This window comes from Caloenas nicobarica, chromosome 2 (assembly GCF_036013445.1).
Source record: "Caloenas nicobarica isolate bCalNic1 chromosome 2, bCalNic1.hap1, whole genome shotgun sequence".
Lineage (NCBI taxonomy): Eukaryota > Metazoa > Chordata > Aves > Columbiformes > Columbidae > Caloenas > Caloenas nicobarica.
The window spans coordinates 146,173,154-146,194,351 of record NC_088246.1 but is presented as its reverse complement, the minus strand read 5'-3'; the positions used below and the strand labels follow the sequence as shown (position 1 = coordinate 146,194,351).

At 39.3% G+C, this 21,198-nt stretch overlaps 1 protein-coding gene across 1 annotated transcript in view; it reads left to right on the top strand.

Annotated features, from left to right (window-relative positions):
* The window catches only part of RSPO2 (R-spondin 2), a 103,464-nt gene that overhangs the window by 41,157 nt on the left and 41,109 nt on the right, over window positions 1–21,198 (top strand). The window contains 1 exon segment of the mRNA XM_065629582.1: window positions 13,033–13,221. Coding sequence (XP_065485654.1) covers window positions 13,033–13,221 — 189 coding nt within the window.

Genomic DNA, 21,198 nt, shown 5'->3' with positions numbered 1-21,198 from the left:
AAATATGGTTTGTTTTTCTGGTCTCTATTCACTATTGAGTTTTGGGATTTGAGGGCTTAGAGGGGTGGGGTTGGTGTGTTGGTTGTGTGCGTTTGTGTGGTGGGTGGTGGTTTTTTTTTTTTGGTTGGGTTATTTTGAACACTTTAGGTTATTTGTCAATTATATCAATTTTTAAACTTAGATTATTTGCTCTTTATGTCTTGTTTTCCCATCCTTTGAAGCTGTGCTTTGATACCACTTTCACTTTTTTTTCTTTTAGTCAGAGTGGTCTTTTTTTGCCCTACTTTGTTTGCTTGTTTTGGTATTTGTGATACTGTGGGTTGTTATTCATCCAGTAGAATATCTTTAAACAATTACCAATTTTAACTCTTCTTAATGTCTAATTTTTGTTTCTGGTCAATTATGCCAACAAGTAATTTAAGCTTGGCAAATTTGGCTCTTGCAGAGTTTCACATAATCACATTTCTGGCTTATGTGATGTACTGTTTGTACAGAGGAAATGTTGCCAGTCCAAAACTCACAGGTACATTGTCAACTACTAATTTTTGATTAGCAGCTACCTGGTTTTTGTCTTAGAAGTTAATCAAATTTTGAGTTGCCCCATAATAATCGCACTAAGATAGTGGCCTTTATAAATAAAAAAGGACACCACCTTATTAAAGAAACTCTATATAGAGTTATTTAAATGCTTACATCAGAATTCCCTGATGCCAAAGTTTCATGGGATGCCATTTTTCTTTTCTGATAACTGATGGTTACAGAAGAATTTATCCTGATCTCTCAATTCCTGGGCTGGAAGTCCACCAGTACTAATATTTTAATCTTTTGAGTGAGCTTTATAGGCCATGGAGTTGCTGTACAGGGTATTTCAAAAAGATGGACCCAATTTCAAAGCAGTGTGATTTCATATTGGGTCCATCTTTTTGAAACACCCTGTTTATGCGTATGAGGCACTAAAGGGTAATGGTTCGTCTGATGCAGAATACTGGCCCTGTCACTGCTTATCAGAGCCTCACCTGGAACGAGGAGAGGTGAGTGGGATTTTCAGCATTTGAACATATACAACCCTTTCTCCTCAGTCTTGGTAATACAAAGTGGGTATCTGCATCCAAATTCTCATGTTACGAGTGCGATAATGAAACCTCTGTTCCAGCGTCGGAGTAGGGCAGGGTAGCTTGTCCTTGTGGCAGGTCCTCTGCTCACAGGAGGCAGGAAGTTGCCACCTGTTCTTCTGGAACATTTGTGCTCCTTTCAAAAGAAAGGTATCTCTGGAGGCAACTTTTGGGGGTTGCTGGCCAATGGTGGATGTTGTCTTGTGTTTTCCTGAACTGAATTTAATTTCAGTGGAGCTGCATTGTTACCTATAGGTCTTTTCCTCTGGTGAGCTCTTTTTCTCTTAAGATGGCTCACTTTGTGTGGGAAAGGATACTTCCAGCTGTGAAGATAGCCTTTAGGTTCCCTTATTTGTAATTATAGCACATTTCCAAAATGCTTTTTTCCCATTTCATTCATTGATACTTGTAGCCTCCAGACATGGGACCTCCTGTGAAAAGGGATATATCTGGACATCCAGGAAACTTTCCATATCCCCATGTGCTTTGTTAACAGTTCCTCCTCCATCAGAAGTGTTGCACATCATGTAGCTCAAGCTGCCCCTTCCTCAAGCAAGAAGTGAAATCTGGCACTTAAATGCAAGTCATAGGAACACAGAATAAGTCAGTCTGTAAGAGACCTCCCAAGCAGGAGATTGGGCCTCCCTTACCACTGTCCTGCTCAAAGTAGGGTCAAGTGTGAGGCCAGACCATGTTAGCTGGGGCTTGAAATGGCTGTGCCTTCCTTCAGCTGTTCAGGAAGGTTGTGATGCCACTTGAGCCCTGGACTCACTGAACCTGGGTAGCTGTTGGAGTAACCGTAGCGTCCCTCTAGCTTTGGATTCCCTTCCTGCGGAAAATGGGCAAGGGAACAGCAGTATCTACTCTCTACCTAGTGCTTCAATACAGACTTAAAATGGGTTCAGCCTAGGCACCCCACCTGGGAGCTTGTAAATGCTCTTGGTTTTCTAGTACAAACACAATTATTGTCTGTCAGCTGCTGAGGAAATGCAGTGCTGTGTCTACACAGTACCCAACTGGGTTTCTCTCATATCTACGTGGAAACTACCAGCCTAGTTCTCTGAAATACTGTGGGGAGGAATTTTACTTCTGTGTAGTCCAAGCTTCATTCTCAACCTAATGCCTAACCTGAAACCTAGGTTGCCTCCATCAGGCATGGACATCTGGCAAATCTGCTTGTACAAGCTCCCACCGAAGCTTTGCTGAGAACTGCATTTTGCTCAGTGTAAGGACTTGTACAATGTTTCTCTGCAAAACTTATGATACTGTGAATATAACCTTATGTGCATTCTGAAGTTTCCTACTCAGCTCCTTATGTCTGAGGCCATTAAATCTTCCATAGTATTCCCAACTATCTAAACATTACACTTATTAATTCTTAGAGAGTACCGCTTTCTGTATATTTCAATTTAACAATGTTCAACATTTCAGAAGTTTGGTATTTATGAAACACTAACCAATGTGTCCGCTGCTGTATAAACTGGAGAATTAAGGTGTGTTCTTCACTGTTACAGATTTACAATCACAGTCAAATATTTATTTGTTTGGCATTTCCTTTACATGCTGGTTCCTGTTGCACAATAAAAATGTGATGGTAAACAACAGTTAAGCATGTAGTAATCAGTTTAGTGGTGTCTACTATAACAATAACCACATAATCTTTGCCTTTGTTTACTTCTGTTGGAATTGCGCTATGGATTATCTAGCTTCAGAGTCCAGATTTGATATCTATCACTTGTAAAAGATGCTGAATTTAATCTTTAAGTAAGTAAAAAGAAAGGCTTAAGTTCCTTCTCTAACTGAATTTTTCTGTTCCTCAATATTTTCTACCTTTTCTACCTTTAGGTTCCTCTACCTTTTCTACCTGTTCAGTGAAAGTATGACATGGCAAATTGAGATATCATGCATAATACATAAAATCTTCCTGTATGTCATTGTACATTGTATCTGAAGCAGAGTGTTCTGGATCTTCACCTCTTTAGATTCAGTGCTTCCAATAATGTTTTGTCTTCAGTGGTTTGGGTGGATCTGGGTTTGGAACTGTTTTTGTTGGAATGCTTCTTTGTTGGATCCCTGCTGTTTTCAGTACTTGGAAAAGTTATAACTTACAATAGAAGACAAAGTAAACACATCATCAAAGGGGAAAAAATTAAATCTCTGTTTATTCACCTGCGTGCTAGAGATGAATCTTACTCACAGCAGCTAGCTGAAATATTCTAGATATTAAAAAGCTTGAGAAAAAAAAAAAAAAAGAATTTGTTTGAATGCCTGGGACTTTATTCCAATAGGATTTGTGTCCCAGATGTTGATTTGCAGCAGCAATATGCTGGATGAAGTTTGCTGTTGAATGTGCCATCAGATAGTGGCATACGGAATAAATACATGGGGAAAATTAATTCCTGTGCAATTTTGTAATTAAGAAATAGCCTGTTACAGCCTGTGCATTTCTGGGTGACTATAGCATGGGAAGCTGAGTTGGAAAGTTCTGAGACTGGTGTCCAAGTGACTTTTAACCACCTGAGTGGTGGGAATACAGTGGGTTGTGAACTCCCACTGACCAGACCTCCCCACCAGCATAGTGTTATGAGGAAAGTAAAGGAGTGTTTGGATTTTATTTTTGTTTCTCTTTGCAGATTCCACATTAACACCATATATAAAGAGTTGGTCCAAGATATAGTCAGTCTCTGGAAGGTGACTTTTTCTTTGGTATTAGAAGTGGAACTCAATGTCATTTATTTTCAATGGAAGGTAAACAAACTTCCCACCTGAAATAAGCTGAGGAACATGGGGGTTGTCATGTACTGACTTCCCTGATTCCCTCATCATACATACAAGGCCCAGAAGGAACTCCTGGGCCTCATATGTAGGTGAGATATAGGAGATTTAAGTGAAAAAGAGATAAAGTCTTAGCTGAGGAATGTGATTTTTCAAAAGCCTGTTTGGGAGGACATAGCAATTACATTTTGAAATTTCCTCATTCCTGCTGTAGGTGGTGTACGGTTGGGTCTATGCAGGCGCGGCCAGGCAGCCCTGTGCTCACCTCTTTGGTACCTGGCTGTCTGCAGGAGAGCAGTGACAGGCAGGTGACAGAGCAGTGGCCTGGTGGGGAGCTGTAGGCATCCCTTTCTTGAATCCAACCTGCTGTGTCACTCAGGCAAAAGAGTCCTGCGACTGCAGGTATGGCGTGCTGGAGAGAGCCAGACATCGGGACAGAGCAGATCGTGAGGCTGGTCTCTGACTTGTCCATTGGTTTATGCAGTCTTCATCAGATGTGATTAATCTGTGGTGTTGCCAAAGGTACTGATTTCTTGTCTTTTGCCTACAAGTCTGAATTGCTGTTATTTGGGAAACAACCCAGAATCTCAGATGTGATTGTTTTATTCTTTTAAAGTAGTGGCTTTGGGGGATTTCTACATCTTACTCTATAGACTTGTAGAAAGCTTAAAGTGTAATTAATGTAAGATCTAAATAAGAGAAACTTAAAGGCAAGTTATCCTTCGGAAGTATTGCATGTTAAAAGTTCTTCTGGGTTTTACAGTTGAAGCTTTTTGAGGTTACTATACATGAAACTACAATCATTTAATCAAATTATCTGGGATTTATAAAGAATCCTAAATCATAAAACTACCTGATGGATGTTTATTTAAAGCTTATATTATGGATACTTTTACAGAGACTGAAGATGTGAGATAAGATAAAGAATTTTGAGACCTGGAGTAGACAAAACTACCCACAGCTGTGCAAACAGTACAGAGATGGGCATGTATTGGCCATATTTTGGTACTGCTGGACTACAGGGTTATGTGTCTGTGATGCTTGGACCTTTTATCCCCAGTGTTTCAAGTGTGACTGTTGAATTACTGTTAGCGACAGCAGGAAGACCTAAACCAAAACTCGTCAATCTGTGAACAGCAAACAAAAATAAAAGCTAATATTTCCTAGGACACTTGGACAGAGAGTGGGATACCTTCCTCCTTGTGTGTATTTCTATACTTGATTTTTAGGATCCCAGGTGATGGAGTGGTGTTGGTGACCTGCAAAACAGATGTTCCTTTTTTTTTTTTTCTCTTTCCATCCAGCAGTCAGAAAGGACTTCCTGTGCATAAAATAGAAATTGGTGACAGTGCTGGATTTCTGAACTGGAAGGACAAGTGCTGTCACTGGGGAAATAAATGGAAGAGGTCTGAGCAACCAGACTGAAGAAGCATTGCTGTTCCATTTTCAGGGAGAGAGGAACTGTCCCCTAAAGAACTGAACAGAAAGCAATTGTGGAGGAGGATTCACATCAGAAGTAGGAGGAGGAAGCTGCATGCAGTAGAGTTGAAGGCAGGTGAGGACTGGTAGGCCATGAACAGCAGATGGAAGAGGACAAGGAGAGTTACATGTTTCCAATTGATGGCAGATATCCAGAAAGTCCACTATGACAGGTGTCTTTGAAAGATTCAGATGGCTGAGATGTTTCTGTGACTGGCAGTTCAGCCCAGCTGGAAGGAAAGAAAATCCATAAAGTTCTCAAAATGTCCAAGCAACCATGGCATCCTGAAACCAACATACAACATATCAATAAATTGACAACTAGACTTAGGAATTTAGTAGGCAGTATCTAATGCTGATAATGTATATAGTCACTAAATATTGAGGAATACCTCAACATGTAGGTGATTTCTTGAGACTTGCCAGGGTGCTGAAGAAGAATGATATTTGACTGATCTTCATTGATTCCTCTTACTATGGTGGTGGTGAAAATAGTATAGGAAATTCTGAAAGCATTTGGCTGGATAGCCGTGTAGCAGAAGTAAAATTTTCTTATTTGAAAGTGGGATAAAAGTCCACGGTCTTTTGAATATAGATGACATGAAGACAAATCTTCTGAGGCCTAGGCTAGAATAACCAGAAGGACATTATATCAATAACAAGAGCATGAAATGAGCTGACAAGTAAGAGTAACTTAACCATAAAATTATGATATTGAATATATAATTAAGACTTCCAAAGGAAGTGAAGAAATGATTTCATAATAAGAGGCAAAGTTATTCACCTATGATCATAATTTTGGTGAGATTTACACCAAACTCATTAAAGTGAAATGCCACCCCACAGCTAGTCTGTCTTCAGAGGAAGAGTGAAGGATGTGTGTTTTCTGAGTTGTGGACAACTTTGGATAAAATGGTCCTGAGCATTTAATGACCAGTGTCCTGAGAAAGAAAGCACTGGCTTGTCTCCTGCAGAACTCCAGAAAACAGCTGCTTTCTGCCCAGAGCAGTGTGGTACTTGGCCTTTGTGGTCAGAAAAATTTACAGAATAAATAAGAGTTTTGTGAGAGTAACATCTAGGAATAGTAGAGAAGTTATATCACTTCTCCATTTGGCACTGGTACAATAGATTTTCCATTGCTGAGCTCCTTTCTTTGGTGTCCATAAGCCTGTTGATAAAATGGTAAGGAATTGATCAAAGGACTGGATACTTTGCCTTGCGGTGAGACATTCTGGAATCTTGCTCTGTTTATCTTACCCATGAGAAGGCTAAGACTTGACCTGATCAGAGTTTCTGCATTGGGGAAAAAACATTGAAAAACTGTTAACAATCTGGCTGGCAAAGATGTAAGTGGTTGCTATTTGAAGTTAAAAATTCCTCTGCAGATTTTCAACAGTGAGTGTGATTAGCGCTTATATCTTAACAAAGGCTGTGGTGGTTTCCTTACCGCCGACAATTTAAAAATCAAGATTGAATGGTTTCTTAAATGATATGTTTTACTAAAGCACAAGTTCTGTGGCTTCTTTGTACACGGCATTGGGCTAATTGGTCACAAAAATCCCCTTTGTCCTTGAATCTTTTAATTCCCTTAATTTAAGACAATGCCTAGAGTCAAGCTAGTCAATTTTCCTCCTTTTTTTTTTGTTTTGTTATTGACATTTTCTATCCAAAACTTACTTTTCCTTTTACAAAGCTTTAATGAAAAATGGGCATTTTTCTTGGCCAGCTCCTGTTCACAGTCCATGAGAGTTTTTAACTATAATGACCTTGCAGTCTTACAGTGTTAGTACATTGGTATACTACCTAATATTGGTGTATCTGTAAGGCTGTATTCTTTCTTCTGTTCTTTGATACCCTGAAGACATATGCCAAACATGAGTGTATTTTAGTTGGTTTTATTGAGTTATATATAAGATATCTTTATAGTTTTTAATTGAATTTGGGATTATGAAATCTACTCTTTTTGCAATAAGTGCAGCTTGTCTTTTAGTTGATTCCTTCCTCTGAGTCCCGTCTGTACACCTCATGTTTGCAGTGGGGTGTCTTAGGGACATTCCTGCTAGATCTGAAGTAAAATCCAGTTACCAGCTGTCCTGGTTTCAGCTGGGATAGAGTTAATTTTATTTCTAGTGACTGGTATAGTGCTGTGTTTTGGATTTAGTATGAGAAGAATCTTGATAATACTCTGTTTTGGTTGCTGCTGGGTAGTCAAAGACTTTTTAGCTTCTCATGCTCTACCAGTGCACAAGAAGCTGGAAAGGAGCAAAGCCAAGACAGCTGACCCAAGCTGGTGAAAGAGGTGTTCCTTACCATATGGTGTCAAGCTCAGTATATAAACTGGAGGTGGCCGAGGGGCAAATACTGCTGCTCAGGAATGCATGGGCTATTGGTGTCGTGGGCACTGAGCAACTGCATTGTGTATCACTTTGTATATTCTATTGCTATTATTATTCTTGTTGTATTATCTTCCTTTTTTATTCTTTTAAATCATTCTTATCTCAAGCCATGATTTGTTGTGTTTGTGTTGGTTTTTCTTTGTTTGTTTGTGGCTTTTTTCCCCCCCCTTTCTGATTCTCTCTCCCATCCCACCTGGGAAGGGAGGGGACGGGGTGAGTGAGCAGCTGTGTGGTCCTAGTTGCCAGCTGGGGTTAAACCACAACACCAGCGTTTATGTAGCTGCAATCCCAATTAGGGCAAGAGTGCCATTAAGCTGGTCATTGTACCAGTAAGCCCAGTTTCTGACTTCAGAGAGTTCAAAAGACTGGACACTGCCCGATAGTGAGACAATGAGCAGGCAGTGGGTGATGTTAGGAACACAATGAGCATGTTAGCCTGGCTCTCTGAAGATATGATGTTTAGGTAATGACCTTTTCTACTGCTTGTTTGTCTGCCAGGCCCTCCTCTTTGTCCAATTGGGTTTGGATCCTTTGGTTTTTGTCCTTTTCAGCCTGTTTTTTATGGAAATAAATAAATACTGGGTTTTTGTGGTGAGCTGGAGCACCAGGTTCAGAAGAGGTATGTGACACCTAACAAGTGTGTATAGAAGAAAGACACAAATAAATAGCAGTAGTTGTGGTGTGGTCTGCGAGACAGTAAGATCATAGGAAATCAAATGCTCTTAGTTTTCTTGCTTACAGAACGACTTGTATTCTTATGGGGAACAGACTAGACTCATTTTGTACTGTTGATTCTCTTGTGATTTAAAATAGTCATAACAATTAATTTAAAACTGCTTTAGCAATATGGCTTAAATACATTTCATCCAGACAAGAGTTAAGTAGTTAGCTAACATTTGATTTTACTTGATATGGATCTAAACCATGAAACTTTGAACACCCTTAGAGTTCAGAAGTGTTTTGTTCAGTGTTTGGGTACTAATCTGTGTTTTCAAGTAACCTTTTCAAACTTGGCATATTTAATCTCAGATTTAAAGTAAAAAAGCACCTTAGGAAATCAAGTCTATAAACATTTTTTCTTTAAATGTAGAGATGCTCTAGAGTGTAGTCGTAGAAGCAGCAAGCAGAAGGAACAGAAAAGGCATTATCCGTATAAAGGTGTGTGTGTTTATGTGCAGTGTTCTCACCTGGGTACAAACTTATGTGGCTCCTGCTGCAAGGACCTTACAGTCCTGACAGACTGCCAGGGTAATCATGCGCTTTGAGACTCAGAAGATGGTGCTAACTTAGAGCATGTGTGCATTTTTGGTTTTATGATGTGATGACAGCAGTGCTCTGACACTGGTTAACATTTGTGGGCCTTGTGGAAGGAGCAAATTTCCATGAGGGATTTGGCTGGAGGAAACCTGCCTGCCTGGCACACAGAGTTGAGGAGGGTGTTCCAGGCAGGATCAAAATAGAGATGTGAGAACTGAGAGTAGCATGATGTTTTACACTCTGTGTGATGCAGCTGGTAACTTAGAATATGATTGACTGTGTTTTGCAAGCTTGTTATTTTTTCTTGCAGTCTAATACAGAAGGAAAAATTAGAGGTTATGAAGAAATTCAAAGGGAAATGTGTACCTGTTTCTGCTGGACACAGAAGTGTTCACTTCCTCCTCCAAAGAGCAATTATATGACAATTGAAAAATCTGTATGTGACAAAAATACATTGTATTTGCTATGTTAAGAAACCAAGACAGAAAGGGAAGACTTTGGGGCAGGTGGGATGTTGTAGGATTTAATTATAGCCTGTGTACATAAGGGCAAAGAGAGAAAGTTGGTATCTTCAAGATGGCATGCCTATGTGACAAGAAAAAACAGTGCTACAGTATTTGATTTGTTAAAGTATATGTTCAGTGTCCAAGTAATTTAGTAGACCATATCATGATTTTCCCTGGTTTGAGATAAGTTGAACTGACAGAAAGGTCACAGAAGTCAATATGCTTCCCATGAAGCTCTGAAAATAATATAAGCAACAACAATGTGGAAGAACATTGATTCTGTGATTTACACTTTACAATAACTTACTGTATGCAAAAACCCTGGAAATGTTTCAGTTTGGTTCCTAAGCAGCACAGTGGGAAGTTTTCAGATTCTTTCATAAAGTTTACTCTCTGTATTACAGATTATATTATCGTCTCCTACCATTGTATAATTTTTAGTGGTTTTTGGTTTTTGCCTAATGTGGTAAAGAAAGAAAATAAAAATATCTGCTGCTTTTTATGTTTTTATTATAACTTAGTAATTAGGCGAGTAACAGGAAAGTATCACTATGTCACCATGAACTATGTGACCATCTTGAACTGTTATCCAAATTCAATGTGTGAGTTTAATAATCATTAATTTAAGTAATAATAAATATGTCCCATCTATAACACTTCATGTCTGAGGATTTCAGAGCAGTTTACAAGTTTTGATGAGCTGAATCTTGCAGCTTTACTAGAAGAGAGAAAAAAAAAATAGAGGCATTATAATTACAAATCACCTGTCAAAGTTGCTCAGGAGATGAGGAAGGACAGTCTAGATATGGTTTAGGGGAACCTACACACAAGTCAAAATTTTGGGATAAATGACTTAAAAAATTACTATATTATTGAACTCTTTCATATATCTTGCATTGACCTTAAGCTGTAAAAGATGCACTGTCCATCTCCTAAACAAAGGATAGCACAGGATGCTGGAGGATCATTTTATGCTGTTAGCTCCTTTTCATGTGAGAGTAGGTTAGGGCAGAGCTATGGCTGAAGCCCAAGAAGTCTGCAGAACAAAGAGTTATCAACCAAGACATCTTACAGAAATAGGAAAAAGAGATAATTAAGGAGAGTAATATGTGGATAGTCATAGATAAAGGAAAGTTGGACAGTAGAGTCAAACTAAGACACATTTTGTAGCCAAGAAGTCAAAGTTTTTGAGGGTCAATGAGAGAAGGTGGACATGAGACCTACATTGACACTACAAATCTATCTGCTCCAGGGCCTAATTCCTGCTCCACAAGCCACACTATTGACAATAGTGGCCTTTAGCTATATCTGTGCTGTTCAGCAATTGGCCTCGCCCTAAGAAGTCATAATCATCTACACCCTGTATCTGAGATCCTGGCTTCAGCTGATTCAGATTCCAAACCCCACTTTGAGTAGTAGATGAATTCAGGCATCTTGCATCTACTTCTGCTTTGTTTCTTTTAATTCTTTTGCTAAAGTACAGCCTTCTCTGAGGAACCTTGAACTAGCTGGAGGTACAGATTTACTGAGAGTGAGATGCAAGGAGACTAAAGGGGGATTCAGAAGTCTACAGGATTGCCGACCATATGTTAAGCAACAATTGCTTTTGAATACATCGACACATATTATTTGATGTGGTTAGAGATAGGCAATCCCTACTGACAGTGGAGATGAAGGATGCATCCAAGACTAGCTCAAGATCTATTTGTTTCTCTTCTTGTATGTCTTTGAAGAGATGGATTGTGAATGAGAATAATTGCAAGGTGAACTGTAAGAAAAGTTATATCTGAGGTCTTGTGAGCGACAGGAGATGGGAACTGGTTTGGGAGTATAAGGGAGTTGGCCTGGTAGGGTGTCTCTTTACAAAGGGTTTAAGAGAGTCAAAGAACCGTGCATGTACCATAGAGGGTAAGGATGCTATTTCCATCAAGAAGATCTCACCAGGTGAGCCTGGTGCCGGAAGACTCCACCACTCAGAGGTGTCCCACAGGCTGAGCTGTTTCACACCAGTCACTTGGCTTCTTGTCCTGCCTGCCACCCACTAGGATTTTGTGCAAGATGGGAGTTGAATGCTGTTATGCTGAACGTGGTGAGGCATGTGCGAGGGACGGGAGCAGAGAGAGGAGTAGGAATGTGGTGTGCAGATGTGTGAAGGTGAGAGTAAAGCGTATCAGCTACTGGTTCCAGAGGCTGGTGGCCTTTTTTGTTCTCCTGGCTCTGCTGGTGAAGTCTTCCACTGAACAACCTCAGTTACCCATCCATACAAGATAAAAGTACCAATGTACTATGTTAGGGCATGAATACTTTTAAATATTTGAATATATAACAATTAAACATAGTCCTTGCCCTTTTGGCCAGCTGCCCTCAGGGTCGCCTCTATTGAAATGCTCGAGACACCAAAGACACTTTCCTTCTCTTGCGTAATGTTTTTCTTTTGCTTCCAGTAAACCAGGTTTGAACTGGCAAACTCCAGTGAAGTCCTGTAGCCAATTTAATATTTAAAACAGACCTGTTAAGTTTTGTTGGTTTCAGGAATGTCTTGAGCCATCCTCCCTCTGCTAACCTGCTGTGCTGACTCAGCGCCCGAGGAGGAGTTGACAGCCTGTGGGGACAGGGGCGTGCTCTGCAACTCTGTGGAAAGGCAGAATAATAAAAGGTCATCAGGGCAAAGAGTGATGCAGCTAGGGTTTGTGTTGCAGTTATCAGCCAAGTAATTTAAAGAAAAAAAAAATTCAAGAGAGAATAGAACTGAAGGCATAGCAGCTGGTGACCTAAAATGGTAATCATTTGTACTAAATACCCTTCTTCAGTTATGTCTGCACATGGTTTTCAGCCAATTTTGGGTAGAAACTTGTAGAAAAAGGCTCTTAGAAGTTAAAACTCTTACTCTTTTCTTGGTGTGTGGTGGTTTTGTTTTGTTTTTAAATATTTGTCTTGACATTGTCATTGGAAAGACCAAGAAGAGACTGCAAGAAGACAGCTTTTCTAGGACCCCAAGAGCTATGGGATAGCATGTATTGCTAGTGCTGTACCTGTTCTCCTGAGTCCACTACTCTTAATATTGCTTTCTTCACAAGTCAGAAATTGCATTAGTGTGGTTGGATTTCCATGGACATATCATTCCAGTTGCATATATCAGGGTGCTGATGTTCGTGTATTTTGTTGCTGTTGTGTGCTTATGTCCCCAGCTTCAACCTAGAATTCAGCACCTGGGTTTTACTTGAGTTATACTTGCAAACTTTATGTAGCTTGGTCTCTGGTTGCTTGTACCTTTATTTTAAAAGTGTGTAAATTCATTAAAGTGCCCTACATAAAATTAAAAAAAGATTGCATTTCTTTTTATTCACTTGCCAATGCAGATGTATGATAAAGTGCACTTTCAGAACCTTCCTTTCAAAACTACTTATAATCATGAAGTAAATAAGTAACACTTAAGAGGGAAGACGATCTCCAGCCAAAATAATTTCCAAATGATTTTGAAGTGTAATTTATCTTCTTGTTTTGCAGCTAGCTATGGACCCAATCCAATTTGCAAAGGCTGTTTATCTTGCTCAAAGGATAATGGGTGCATCAGATGCCAACACAAGTTATTCTTCTTCCTACGAAGAGAAGGAATGAGACAATATGGTGAATGCTTGCATTCCTGCCCATCAGGGTACTACGGACTCCGAACACCGGATATGAACAGATGTTCAAGTGAGTTTTTTATAATATTTACATTCACTTTTGTAGGAAGGCCATAATTTATGCTCAGTTTTTAAGGTGATACGTTGTGGAACATGGTGATACTTTCACAGATGTCTCAAGATCACTATAAAACTTCCTTGCTAAAGAACATCCCAGCATATTGCAAAATATGTAATAGTTGATATATTAACCTAGTTTTTATTGGTTTTATTTTTATTGTTATTATTGCTTTAGTTAGGAAATTTAGGAAAGAATGACGATTTAAGCAGATATGACTAGTTTTAACAAACTCCCATTATATGAAAATAAAAAGGATTAAACATTCATTTAACAGTTCCTCATGTAGGTACTACTCGGTATATGCACTGATGTATGGGTGGGCTTCTTGTAATGCTTTTTGTTCCCACACAAATTTCAGGTGACCAGACACCTCATACCAGACACACTTTAATATGTAAGTGTTGCTATTTTAATAAAACAGATGTACTATTAAAAACAAACAAACAACCTTTCACTTTTAGTACTGCGTTTCATTTGGAAATTTACAACCTGCTAATGTGCAACAAGATTCTCTGTTTGCATGTTTGTACCTAGAAACACAACTGTTAAAGCCAACGGGTGCTCTGGTATCTCTACACATTACTGTCTGGCAGTTGTGCTGATTTATATTGATTTTTCCATATGCTCATATGTGGAGTATTACCCATATGGATTATTAATCATTGCTACAACCTCTAATTTGTATTTATGGTTGTGTGTGGTGGTTGTCTTTGTTTGTTTGGGTGTGGGTTTTTTTTGATTGCTTTTAATACGTATCATGGTCTAACCAGAATTAGGTCAGAACCTGATGTGAGAAATAGCTTTTTGATTCCTGGAATAATCATGAGTCTGCAAAATGTACAGAACTCCCTGCTCAGTGCTGTGGCATGTCACTGGGCTGCACCATGTTGTGAGAAAGCAGGTGCTGCTGTTCACATCACAGGTGATCTTGAAAGCCATGTGAGGTCCCTCTGTGGCAGCCCAGGCTGGTGAGGAACACTCATGGCTGTGCTTGGACCCGTCCCAGCCCATGCAATGACGTCCCACCTCAGCCACCCCATTCCCTGCACAGTCTCCATGAGTATGGTATTCTTCATGTGTTCCCAACTGCTGCGTAACATTGCTGAGTGCTGCCTAATCTATACCAGGTGGCTAGGTTTGGAGGAAAAATTAAATGAGACCAGTATATGGTTTATGTATCCCTTCTGTAAAGTAATTTAGGATCTTGGCCTTAATTTTCAAAACACGTTTGTGAATTCAGCAACTCATCCACTTTAAAACTTTTAAAACTGGGCTGTAAAAACTTGTCCATGTAAATGTTTTTAATATAGTTACAGTTTTGGGGAATAGATGAATTTATCTATATTAGCCTGTGTAGTGCTAGTGAGTTAGGAATAGTAGTCTGTACTGGCAGCCTTTCTTTACTTAAAAAGAAAAAAAAGTTATTTGCAGAAGGTGGATGGTGAATTCAATGCAACTCTTTTTTTTTTTTTTTTTTTTTTCATTTTTACCAGTTGTAGAAAGTGGGTCTTTTCCCTGAATTACAGGATTGCTGTTGAAAAAACATAAATGCAGGTTGTGTCCAACCCATATTGGCTTGCGTTGAGCACTGGATATTTAACTCCCCCTCCTGCCTTTGACAGTCTCCCCCTGTGAGAATAATGATGCAGTTGCATTTACCGACCAGTCCTGGTTCCTCTCCAATGATTTTTGTACTATGCATTTTTATTTTAATGTAACTGCCAACTAGTTTATTTATAAATCACATCTTCGTTTTTATTCTTGGTTTGGTGATCTCGCATGGCACATACGTTACATTGTGGACACACAGACATTTTGAGGATTGAAGTTAAGTTAAAAGAAACTTTCTTAGAAAAAAAAAATAGATTTCTTCCTACTTTATGTTAGATACTTCCAGGTACGTTTAGTTACAGACCCCATACCTCAGATAGTATTATCTCAGCTAAAAATAATACAAATTCTGGCTAAGTTAAAATCCTTTTGGAAGTTACACGGCTTGAATTACATAAGCTGAAATTATTTCTGCCCTATTAATGTCTTTATAGGTGCAAAAGCTATTTAACATTCTATTACTGGAACATTTGCCCATTTTTGTTAGAGAAGCTATAGAACACATTTTAATGGAAAGTCTTGATATGATTTTAAAAGCCAAAAATAGTTATTGACAACAGTAACATAATAAATACCACAGCCAAGTGCAGCAGCTCTGAAATAATGGAAATTTTGAATTTCAAGACTTTTTCTACATGTACTATAAGCAGTATGTGTGTCTTGAATTTGGTAGATGATTCTAGACTGTTTTTCTAGTAACAATGAATCATATAATTTTGAGACTTCTTGTCTCTAGAAATCAATGTAGAGCTCCCCGCTGGAGATGATTTTCCTCTTGAACACTGCAGTGTGAGAATGCTGTACATTTGGACATGAAATTGAAAAGTGGCGAGTCTCTTCTGTGGAAGAATGACCAAGAGAAGAACTACACTTGGCTAATTTTCTAAGAGACTTTAATAATTAATGACTTTGAACTGAACTGCTACAAGAAGAAATAATCTCACAAGAAGAAAAAAAACCAACAACAAGAAAACAAAACTAAAAACCACAAAAAACCAAACCAAACAAACAAAACAACACCCCCTCCCACTCCCCCCCAAAAAAAACCCCAAAAAACCCACCAAAAAAACCAAAACCAAAACTGAATTAAAGAGTAAGGTGAAATCTGTCACCTGGGTGGTTGGTTTAGCATAGGCTTGACCCTATGGTCAGACCAATCTTGAACGTTTCAACTTAGTCTCTATCCATAGTAACCTCTACATTTTTAGAGGGACGAGGCACTCAGAGCTTGGAAACTACAGCTCCCTTCAGCTTTGGTTGGCTTTTGTTTAGGTTCACTTTTTCTCACAAAAAGGCCAGACATTGCTAGAGTTGTGATTACCCCTTCCATGCACCCGTGATAGAGAGAGAGCAGCTTTTAAACAAATTAAAGCATTTATTAAACACAGGTAACTAATTCACTATATTAAAAAAAAGTAATTATTTTTTAAAACTTTGGTACAAAAATAGCGAAACATCATCAATATAACATGGCTTGACTGTTGCTTATGTAGTATAGTAGAACACATGATGTTCTGAGATTATTGTAGCCAGTGCAGTTGTAGCAGTCTGTCAGGAGGTTCAATTAACATGAGAGAAATAGTTTAAGTGACTTTTGTTTTCTTCAAATATGGCTTTTTCTTTCAAAAGCAACCTCAGCATAGCCTTTGAGACTTTGTAAATTGGCTGGATGGCCAGAAATTGAGGTCTACCTATGATTATTTTATAGGCACCTTGATTTTTTTTTTTCTCATTATCTGTGCCACTCTTTTTCTTCCTTCAAGTGCCTCTTAGTAAGGATTTGGATTTTTTTTTTTTTAATTTGGAATTGCTTTACTTTTAGCCTTACTTTGTATTTTGATGGAAGAGTTTCCTTCCATTTGCCTGGCAACAAAATATCATTATAGTGCTCTGAATTAACATTTATTTAGTCTGTAATCAGTTTAGATCTGATAGGACGATTGTATATTTGTAAATTACTATTTGAAAAACCTGTGGTTTGGCATTTCTTTAAAAGATCTCAATTAATAACGATTCAAGATTAGAACATACTGGAATTGTATTGCTAAGTGTTTAAGTAAATGTTTTTTTTTTTTTAAAAAAAGTCCTCATTATAGTATTTTATAATTAGCATGTTGTATTCCAAGCATGGATCTCCATGGATTTTTGAAGTCTCCTCTTGCTCGGGAAATTTTGGAGAGGATTAGCACAGAAGGTGCTGCTGGTCAATGGCAGATTGGTGTGAAGGGCCAACGGACACATCAGGATGGCAGCGTGAAGTTAAGTCTGTACCATCAATGCTGTTTTGCTGAGCAGCAGTGGGGGAGAGCAGCAGTTGGGAGGAGTGTGTGTGATGGGGATGGGGACAGTCTGGGGAAGTTAAGAGGTTCTGGGCTAGAAGAGGCAGAGAGATCTTGGGCAAGAAGATTATGGAGATATGAGTCAGATCTCACTGTGAAAGAGCAAGGTAGGTGCTTAGGGCCAAGCAGGAGCTGTCACACCCCAGGATTACCAGCCTCACGAGTTATGGGCCCAGAGGCTCCTCTGGAATGGTGCTTCAATGGAAAGACTGATTCTGACCTTCAAAAGGAAAACCGTGACTGTAGTGGATCATCACCTCCTATTACTTGGCTTTCTAAAATGCAAGGGGGCACCTGAAGCAAGAACCCGATTTCAGTGCAAAGACTACCAAGACCCTCAATCTGGGAATGCCACATTTCCTTCCTCAGCTTCAGCTTTGCAGCTTCCCTTTGCAAAATATGATTATTATCTCTCGATCTTGAGGGTGTTCAGTACAGTTCTCTTTTCTATGCTGCTGGTTGCTGGTTTCAACTTCATGCATTTTGGCTTTCCTTTCCCATATTCAACTGCTCTTCATTGGTGTCTGTGTTTCATGCGAAGCAAACTGGCCATGAATCATTGTTATTAACATTGCTAGGGACTCACCAGCTGTCTTTTCTAATATGTATACTGTAAAATATCTTTAAAGCAGGTTATGGATGAATATTCAATCATATGGGTCATGTTTAGAAAGGAACAATGTGACAATGGAAATGCTACAGAACAGGGATCTTTCACAAAGGCAAAATAAGACTTGGGTAAATTTTTCAAGATTATGCAAATCAATAGAAATACTTAATAAATGAGTAACCACTTTTTACAGTTGAGATAGGCATCTTTTGACCTTAAAATTCATCATATTGCACTTAATGTGAGAAGGTAATATAGTAAATCTTCTTGTTAAGGTATGTTAAAATACGGAGCACATGCATCTCAATATGGAACATTTTATGTTTTATTTTGAGCTTCAAATGAATTATATTTCCATAAAATCCAGCTTATTCTGCCTCACCTTAGCTGGTGATGGTAAATTTTCCTGTGGAAGGATAGTAGTTATTTCGGTAATGTTATGCTTTCTGTAATTATAATTGTGTTTTTTTTTTTTTTTAATAACAAGCATATGCCCCTGAGTCTAAATTCAATTTAATGTCTGAATCTGTATTTTGAACTACTGGGCTTTTGATTTCTTCTGTAAAATGTAAGTCTGTCAATTCACAGTATCACAGAATGTTAGGGATTGGAAGGGACCTCAAAAGATCATCTAGTCCAATCCCCCTGCCAGAGCAGGAACACCCAGATGAGGTTACACAGGAAGGCGTCCAGGCGGGTTTTGAATGTCTCCAGAGAAGGAGAATCCACAACCTCCCTGGGCAGCCTGTTCCAGCATTCCGTCACCCTCACTGAGAAGAAGTTTCTTCTCAAATTTAAGTGGAACCTCTTGTGTTCCAGCTTGAACCCATTACCCCTTGTCTTACTGTTGGTTGTCACTGAGAAGAGCCCGGCTCCAACCTCCTGACACCCACCCTTTATATATTTATGAACATTGATGAGGTCACCCCTAAGTCTTCTCTTCTCCAAGCTAAAGAGACCCAGCTCCCTCAGCCTTTCCTCATAAGGGAGATGCTCCACTCCCTTAATCATCTTTGTGGCCCTGCGCTGGACTCTCTCCAGCAGTTCCCTGTCCTTCTGGAACTGAGGGGCCCAGAACTGGACACAATATTCCAGATGAGGTCTCACCAGGGCAGAGTAGAGGGGAAGGAGAACCTCTCTCGACCTGCTAACCACCCCCCTTTTAATACACCCCAGGATGCCATTGGCCTTCTTGGCCACAAGGGCACAGTGCTGGCTCATGGTCATCCTGCTGTCCACCAGGACCCCCAGGTCCCTTTGCCCTACACTGCTCTCTAATAGGTCATTCCCCAACCTATACTGGAACCTGGGGTTGCTCCTGCCCAGATGTAAGACTCTACATTTTCCTTTCTTATATTTCATTAAATTTTTCCCTCCCCAACTCTCTAGCCTGTCGAGATCTCACTGGATGGCAGCACAGCCCTCTGGCGTGTCAGCCACTCCTCCCAGCTTGGTGTCATCAGCAATGTTTATTTTAAAAGAAGGAATATGAATGACTATTGGGAAGCCAAAGCAGGTCAGGAATCTTTTGATATCACTACGGTTCTTCTGCTTAAAATGTATCTCTAACTTAGACATTATTTGTGATCTGGCCTTTCTCCTTCTGTAAAGTTCTTTAATGCATCATGTATGTCATTTATGTAGTTTTCTATGAATATTGTAAGTTTCATTCACATCAATGAGGTGGGTTTTTTTGGTGTGGGTTGTTTTTTTTTCAGGTAAATGGCAGAAAAACATTTGGGCGATATAGAGGTTATAAAGCCTAAATACAAATATTTTATTGCTGGCTAGCTAAATGCACTATTTACAGTCTAGATTGGTTGCCCTAATCTTGACTGAAACATGGCTCATAGGTATTACTTTTTAAAAAATTCTGGTGTGAGTACAAAAACACTTCATCTGAAGCATCTGAAGTGCCCTGGGGTTCTAGAGCTCACTGAAAATTAAGGAAAGGGGGACTTTGTCTCCTAAGTCCTTGCTGCTTTGTTTCAGTAAGGAAAGTCAAAGATGTTTTAAATTTCCATCTTTGGAGTCTTTTCTGACAACAGTCTTTTTGGTGGAGATATTATGATCTTTTCTTTTTCTCCTCTGCAGAACCAAAGAATCTAGTCCTTCAGTTCTGTAGGATTCCTGGCCATTGACTGGGGAGTGGTGCAGTATTAGCTCATGGAGTTCTGTTTCTTTCTTAAGCATTTTCTGTAATTGTTCCCAAGCATGGAGGCACTTATTCCATACTATAATCTATCCTTTTGCTGCCCTGAAATGTCAGTCATTCAAGTTCTTACTATTCTGTCTGTCCAAATTAAGACTGCACAGTATCAATAGACTTTCCATTGGAGAAGGTATCTGTCCCACAAATCAACATGTCAGAGCTCTGCTGAAGGGATAAGTTGTTGTTTCACGTTGTTTTTTTGAAACACTGAAGATACTTGAGCAGAGCGCTTCTGTTTCATTTCAGCCCAGCTCAGCTTCACCAGGCAAAGCAGTGACTTCTCTTCCACCCTTTCCCTTGAGAGGTGAAGTCATGGAGCTGTGAATTTATAACCACTCCTGTGACAATTTGAGATTGAAAATAGCTTTCTAGAAAGTTAGTTAGCTTTTCTAACTTATGTAGTACTGCTCTTCTTCAGTTCTCACTTTTTACTTTATAATCTCTCATGATAAATACATATTTATATCTCTTTAGGGTTTTCAATATTAATTTTGCCCATTGAAGTCGTTGCAGTGGGCTCTGGTCTATCTCATGAGATAAGAAAGTTATTAGTTTAAAGTTCCCCTTGCTGAAGCAGTTAGGACCTTTGCCATGGATTTCAGTGAGGTCAGAATGTTGTTCTTTTAGGATTTACATCCAACTTTTGTGGGAAGTTTGGTGTAACATTTTAAAAAATGTAATCTGTTTAGAAATAGGCTGTGCTAATCAGATACACCAGCAGATTTCTCTGGACCTCCCTGAGTGCTTTTTGTACTCCAGTTATGTGAGGATGGCACCAGTAGATGATGTGTGGTCTTCATATGGAGGTGGTTTCCAAGGGTGTGTGATACTTTTCACGTGGAAGAATGGAAGCAAATATTTGACATTCTGGCTTTTCCAAGATAGAAACACTAAAAGAAAATAAGAGATTATGCTAGAAGAGCTGCACTAAGAGTGTTATGATGAGTCTGAGAGGTACTGGCTATCTAGAGGGTAGTAGAGCCAGTGGGATATAAGGAGACATGATACCGAGCAGCAATAGAAGGCATTTGAGGTCTGGTAGGAAGCAGACCCTTGATGAGATGCTGCAAGTTGAATACAAGAGAAGGAAGAGGTGGGGACTCAAAGGGTCTGCCCCTAACCTACACATCTCCTGTTGCCAGCTAAATGGGAAC